The sequence below is a fragment of the Microtus ochrogaster genome, linkage group LG1, assembly GCF_000317375.1.
Source record: "Microtus ochrogaster isolate Prairie Vole_2 linkage group LG1, MicOch1.0, whole genome shotgun sequence".
NCBI lineage: Eukaryota > Metazoa > Chordata > Mammalia > Rodentia > Cricetidae > Microtus > Microtus ochrogaster.
Window position 1 is genome coordinate 51,924,285 of NC_022027.1, and position 7,568 is coordinate 51,931,852.

The following is a 7,568-nucleotide window of genomic DNA, read 5'->3' on the forward strand; positions in this document are numbered from 1 at the left end:
GTGCTGGGATTAAAGGCGTGTGCTACCACAGCCCGGCTTCACATCTCTTTTTTTATATGAAAAGGCAGGAGGTTAGGTACAACAGATTAAAGGAATTGGATTTGCGGATTCTCAAGACTGCTTCCTGCTTATTTGTGGGCATCTTGGGGGGCGGGGACCTGAGCAAGCTGGGTGCTGGTCACGTCCTGGCATAGCTGGTCTCTTTGTTCCTGTCCAGTGTTTGTGGTATGGAAACGTCTGGTGTCTCTTACACATGTTTAAGGCACAACAGAGGATAAAGTTAAGTTTAGGAAAAAAAAAATTAGGACCAGGGAATTGAGAGGGGCGTATCTGACCTGTTTAAGGTGGATCCTCCAATTCCGCTCCCTGGAACTCACAAGAATTCTTTGGGTTTATGAAAATTTAAACAGCAGTAGAACGATTGTGACAGATGTTTTTCCACAATGAAAAGTATTTTTAAGACTATGGAAGGCAGCGTGAGAGAGATTTGATAAGTTGTGTTTGTCTTCACACCTTTGTAATTTGCAGGTACACACCTTAATAACTTGTATTTATGTTTTACTGAAATTTGTTTGGTGAGGTTGTCCTTTTAAACTGACAAAACCTCTCAGCTGTCAGACTGTATCAGAGATCTTTGGAAGGATAAAATTTTACTTGAGTTATTGTTTAAAAAACTACATAAGAACTTACTTGGTTGACACCTAGAGATACTCCTCAGGGTCCTCCATGGTTGCTGAAGGTTGTATTTGTCTTTTGCTGTTTAGCTCAGGGCTTGCCAGGCTCCAGAAGATCCTGTGGGCTAAGAAATCTGTAGGAAGACAAGCCTACCTTGACCTGAGCAGCTAGGCTGTCAATTCCAGTGATTCTGTCCACATCTGGAGATCTTCAGTTTAGATGAAAGGCAGTTTATCTCAGTGGTCAGCACTTGGCAGTTGAAGCAAATTGTGCATTGTTGTATTAGGAGTGGCAGGGCTGTGTCCCCGGCACCCGGCCGCCCACATGGCTAGTTTTATCTGAAATAATTACACAGAAACTGTATTCTTTTAAATACTGCTTGGCCCATTATATCTAGCCTCTTCTAGGCTAACTCTCGCACCTGGACTAGCCCATTTCTAATAATCTGCTGTAGCCCACGAGGTGGCTTACCAGAGAAGATCTTAACCTGCGTCTGTCTGGAGTGGGAGAATCATGGCGACTCCCTGACTCAGCTTCTTTCTCCCAGCATTCTGTTCTGTTTACTCCACCCACCTAAGGGTGGGCCTATCAAATGGGCCTAGCAGTTTCTTTATTGCTTAACCAATGAAATTAACAGATTGATATATGACACTCCCACATCAGTGCATGGATGTTGTTCTGTGTCCATTTGTCTTCTGTCTTCTTTGGAGAAAATAGAGTGCTGCTGCTAGGAGCCAACCTGTCTGTTTTTGTTATGAAAAGTTTTTTTTAATAATTAAGCATTTAAATGCCATATTCCCCAGATCTCTGAGCAGATGAGAGCTGTTTACTGGGTATAGATAAGTCATAACTACAGTATAGAATCTTCCTGGAGAACTGGGTCTAAGCTTGACTGTACTGGCTTTCAATTTAACAGGTAAGATTTATACTTGTAAAAAGACAGAAAGAAGAAAAAATTACAATAGAAGGTTAACAGCAGAACTGACAATAGCAGAGAACAGCTTAATATATTTTAAATCGGGGTTGGATTAAGAGACTTAAAAGTACATACCAGTTTAAAATATGAGACTTTTTACTTTGTAGTCTGGAATGAGAAACAAGAACATAAAATTATAACATTTAACAGTAAACATAGGTGCATTTAAGAAACATGTATGCACGCGCGTGCACGCGCACACACACACACACAGTGAACAGGAATTGGGCAAAGTGGATGCTTTGGTGGGCTCTTCCAAAGGCATGCCACTGCACTGTGTAAAACAGACATGTAACAGAGTCAACACTGGGGAACCAGGTAGGGAATACTTCAGTAAAGATGGCGGGACTTGGTCACCTGACCTGACTCTCAGTTAAGATGGCAGTAAAGTCACCTGACCTCAATCAAAATGGCGGCAGTCACATGTTGAATGGAAGAGAGACCTAGAGGCATGATCTGCCCTGTTGCTGAGCCGCCATGCCACAATCCACTATGGGGAGTGAAGGCTAGAATTGAAAACAGCTGCCTTGTGGATCAGTTTCTGCGGGACCAGTGGTAGTGGTGTCAGGGATAGTTTGAGGAAAAGTGGAGCTGGTGGGACACCAGCAGAGCATTCACAGGTGGGTGGCTGATAGTTTGAGGGTTTATACCATAGTCGAAGATGTGAAAACCCACAAAACAGCAAACACTGCAGGGCCTATAGGAGGATGTCTCCTCTCTATAGGCGGATGTTAAAGCCTGACTGGCTCCAGCCGCTCTGAGCAGTCTCTCATGGTGGGGACTACTTATGAGCAGTCCAAAGAAAAGAAAAAGAAAGGAAAAAGAAAAATCTGGGGGACCCCGGGCCCCAAAATGAATTGCACCACACAGCATGTGCAGTGCTAGCACGGGAGGACCAACTGAGGTCGTCTGGGCACGTTTTTAGCTATGGGAAGCAACCAGAGATGAATGTCAATGGAGGGCTCAACCTTAGCAGTGAAGTCTGTGGTTGGCTGACCGGAAGGGGAAAACTCACCACTGAAGCCGCTGGTGTGTGTAGAGGTCAGTGTTTAGGCAGATAGAATGTAGAGCTAATGCAAAGAAACTAGTTCTGGAGTCCAGGGTTTCACGTGTCCTCTGCTGGCCCACCTGTGGGCAGGAAGGAACATGGAGAGAGCCTAGCCAAGTCAGGAGCACCAAATGTTATGGTAAAAATAAAACGCCATAGGGCCCCGAGTGGTGGCAGTGGGCAGCAGGCACGAGACCACAGTGGGCCACAAATGCAGTCAGTCCCAGGCAGGGAGCTGCACATTGGGTGAGAGACAGAGATCTGTTAGGCACACCATGCAGAGAACGTGGGTATTTATTTAGTGGGTTATAGAGAGGAAAGGGAAGAAGTGGGGAGAAGGGAGAGTGGCAGAAGCTGCCTCTTCGGGAGAGAGACTGAAAGGAAGGGACTCAGGCTAGAAGTGAAAGAAAGATCCTCTTGCTTACTTGGTGGATGGGGGTAGGGGGTGAGGAGAGTGGGGGAGGGAGTGGGCAGGGCTTGTCTCTTAAAGGGACAGGACAGGACAGACATTACTGCAGCCTCACCTGGTTTATCACTGGGAAGGGCTGTGAGCAGAGCATCAGCTCAGGAACACAAGGACACCTTGCAGGCAGAGCTCCATCAGCTTTGTTGTCCATGTAGACATGCCGGCGACGTTGCCCAGACTGACCAGAGCTGTTGCTGGCTGTGCTGTACCTGTACCTGAAACACAGGAGGCTGGGGAGCTGAGAAGGGAGTGAGAGGCCAGTTTGTCCTATAGTGTGAGACCCGTCTCAGAAAAGATTATCCACCTCGAGAAATGGCGAATACGTGGCAATAAATAATAATAAGAAACTTCCCAAGAGGACTACTGAGAACTCAAGAACAATGACAATGGGTTTTTGATCCTACTGCACGTACTGGCTTTGGGGGAGCCTAGGCAGTTTGGATGTTCACCTTACTAGACCTGGATGGAGGTGGATGGTCCTTGGATTTCCCACAGGTCAGGGAACCCTGATTGCTCTTCGAGCTGATGAGGGAGGAGGACTTGATCGGGGGAGGGGGAGGGAAATGGGAGGCAGTGGCGGGGAGGAGGCAGAAATCCTTAATAAATAAACAACAAAAAAAAAAAAAGAAAAAAAAAAAAAAAAAAAAAAAAAAAAAAAGAAACCTCCCAAGGACTTGCTACCCCTGGCTATTCTTGGGAACATCTCAGGCCCTCGTTTTAACTATCCTTTTGCTGCTCCATTAGGCATCACTTCCCTTGAAAGAGCGAATATTGCCTCTTTGCTATTGCCATTTAGAATAATTAGAAATAGGTAGATTAAGACTTTCTAAAATACACATAAGTCACATAGCACAGATATAAACACTGGAGATCACGTGACCCTCTTGTTTTACTCTCAGGTTCTGGGCATCCAAGTGAAATGCTTCCACGAGATCATCACCATTGGGTACAGAGTCTATCACTCCTATGACCTTCCATGGTTCAGAACACTGAGTTGGTGAGTGACTGACACACTGCTCTGGATAGGGAAATCGAATCCATCTCTAACGTTTCTAATTGCAGAATGATTTTGGAGAAAGAGAAACATACTGTAATTGAATTTATAATAAAGAAAATAACCTTTGTTCCTCCTCCAGCACAGCGATCCTCAAGCTTTCATTTTAGTCTTTGTAGTGACATCTAATAAATGATTAATATATATATATCATTTTATTTCCTTCCTGATCATAATTTTATGAAAAGCTCTCTTTTTCCCCAGTTGATCAGAGAACATCAAATATTTGATTTGTGTGTGTGTGTGTGTGTAGCTTTGCTTTACTTATTATTATTTTTAACATTTAAGGCATTCATCCCTGCCAAGACTTTGGAGTAGGAAACACGGCACTATGCTAGCTCATAGTCAGGCTCCATGGTCGTAAGGAAGCTATTCTATTAACATCTTCCCTGAAGCCACTGTCTTCCTAAAACAGGTGTTTCTCACCTCTGGGCTTAGACTATTCTAAATAGTTCCTACCTGAGTGTGCTGACTCAGACCTTTGACCCTGGCTCTAGGATCCTGGCCACAACAACTTGCTCAATTGCCCATTGTCTGAGGTAGGAGGGCCATGAGGTCAAGACTATTCAAGACCAACCTGAGCTGTTTAATAAGATCCTGGAGGTGGGGAAAGTGGTGGAGTGGGTGTTGATATTATAAGGGGCCATTTTCTCCTAGTACTTTTCTCTGTTCTAATAAAATGTATGGGAAACACACACACACTAAATCAAAATAAGAAGAATCATTGTTTGATTGGAACCCTTCTGGGCATTGAGAAGAACTGAGAAAAATGTCAGAACTATGTGCAGAGCAATGGGGGAGATGATCAGCCACCTCTTCCTCCTTCCCTCTTAACTAGCTGGTGAGGCGAGGTTGTGTTCTCCGGGGTTAGTTATTAAACATGAGAACATTGAGCAGCCAGGAACTAATTTTCATTCTAAACTTAATGCTGTGTTTGCGCAGATGTGTGCACATCTGCCTGTTGATTGTAAACTCAGTGCTGTGTGTATGTGTGTGTGTGCGTGCATGGACATATGAACATCTGTCTGTTGTATTTTGACATTGTTGTCTCTGATACTATATTTTGATTGAACACATGAATTGTACTTGGTGAATTTTGATTGCTGTTGACTGGTCTGAAATAAAGTTTGAATGAGAAAACAGCATTTTTTTGTGGAGTGTATTTTGAATTAATCACTCAAATTTTTTTTTTTTTGCCATCAAAATGCAGGGAATAATTGTGTCCCATTTGGTGGGGAGAGCATTCATACTCAGCAAGCTAATGGGTTTCAATCGCAGGTACTTCCTCCTGTGTGTGAACTACTTCTTCTATGGAGAGACGGTGGCGGATTACTTTGCTACGTTTGTTCAGAGGGAGGAGCAGCTACAGTTCCTCATTCGCTACCACAGGTTCATATCCTTCGCCCTCTACCTGGCAGGTAAGTTGAGGTCGGTCTGCACTGACCTGCGTTAATGTTTCCCACATGTGTCTTTACCTAGGCTATTTAAATGCATTTGTGTGGTTTTTTCTGTTGCTTTCTGTTCCGGGCTCTCTTTACATCATTTCTCATGCATAAAATTATCTTTTCCGTTGTGGGCTTAAGTAGCATTCATTCTCTAGTGGTAATTAAAGCAAACATAATTATAGCATTCCATGTTCCTGAAATTTTTCTTTTCAATTTATGATTAAAAAAGAGAAAATTTGAAACATTAGAGTATGTATTAATCAAACATAATTTGCAGAGAAAATTTTGCAGATATGTATTTATAGTTGTCCCTAGGGAATAAGGTTTCGTCTAGAACGGTGGTTCCCAACCTTGCTAAGGCTGTGGCCCTTTAACACAGTCCTCGGGTTGTGGTGACCCCAACCATAAAACTGCATCATTGCTCCTTCATTCTGTAACTTTGTGACTGTTATGAATGGTAATGTAAATACTTCTGGAGATAGGGGTTTGACAAAGAGGTTGTGACCCACAGATTGAGAACCACTCTTCTGTATGAACCAGGCAATCTGCTGGAGAAGGCGTGTTTTGTGGGCAAGCTTGCTTCCAGGACGCCGGTGCCTTTCTCATTGCTGGCGATTAGGGCGTGGAACCCAGTGTGGAACATCTGGGGCTTTGAGAGGATGGGAAGTTTTCCTAAAGGATTTTCCACACTTTATATCTGCTTTGTTATCCAATCTGTTTCCTGATTTCTTCCCTTAATTTTAAAAGTTTTAGCCGGGTGTGGTGGCACATAGCTTTAATCCCAGCACTCTGAGATAGATCTCTGTGACTGCCAAGCCAGCCTGGTCTAGAGGAGTTCCAGGACAGCCAGGGCTACATAGAGAAACCCTGTCCCCAACCCTTACCCCAAATGTTATTAATAGATGGTTCCGTGGTTAAGAGTCTCAGCATGCTCGTCATGAATCACTACTGTCAGTCTCTCTTCTGCATATACACATCCATACAGGCTAAATGTACATACACGGTAAAATAAATAAATCTTTACAAGGTTATTGATGATGTGTTTACAGAAGATGCGTTCTTAGAAACAGGCATTAGAATATTCCTGATCCTTCAGTTTGTAGGCAGTTGGTCCCTTTGAATTCTTGGCAGCTGGAAGGTGTGGTCCCTGTGAGAGGTCGCCTGAAGTCTGTAGTCTGCGAGGCAGGGCTGCCTGCTCCTCAGTGCACGTCCGTGCTCTGTGTCTTGCTCTGAAGTCAGTTTTGAGATGGGATCTTTCCTTGGGAGATAGGAATGCACCTTATTAATGTTTTAAAAAGTTAGTGAAGTTAGCAGGAAAACGTTTTGTAGTGGCTTCTGGCTTCTCCGAGTTCGTTCATTTATTTTCTTTGGTGGCTTGTAGTGGTGCTCAAGTTGAGGGTCCTGCATTCCTCGGCAAGTGCTGGGTCTCCAGACTGTCTTCTGCCATTAACCCTGCAATCTTGCTGTGTTTCATGTTACTGCTATAGTACTATAATATAATAATACTATAATATTACTTAGTAATAGTAATGGTTAATTAAAGTATGAATTATTTGTGCTGTTTATTAGTTTTTAAAAGACAGTTTCCAGAGATGCTGTATATAAACAGCATCCCTACCCCACTCCTCTCCAATGGTCTCTTGTTTCTGTGGGTGATATGCCTATTCCTTTATTATTGCCATTATTTATTTTGATGTTGACTTCTTGTTAAATTCCGTCTTGTGTTCCACAATCTCAGACCTTTTAGTCATTATTTATGGTACTTAACTGGTGTCCGAACCATGACTTCCTATAGAGCCAAATACTGTCTGACTTCCAGTCATATGTTTTTGTTTTCGGGGCATAAGCTAGCCAGGCGGCTGGGGTGCTGGGGACGCAGCCCCACCGCTCTTTTTTTTTTTTTT

At 43.5% G+C, this 7,568-nt stretch overlaps 1 protein-coding gene across 1 annotated transcript in view; it reads left to right on the forward strand.

The window, feature by feature from the left end:
- Cds1 (CDP-diacylglycerol synthase 1) overlaps positions 1-7,568 on the forward strand; it is a 75,331-nt gene that overhangs the window by 42,046 nt on the left and 25,717 nt on the right. The window contains exons 4-5 of the mRNA XM_005359570.3: positions 4,065-4,162; positions 5,498-5,637. Coding sequence (XP_005359627.1) covers positions 4,065-4,162; positions 5,498-5,637 — 238 coding nt within the window. The remainder of the gene's footprint in view (positions 1-4,064; positions 4,163-5,497; positions 5,638-7,568) is intronic.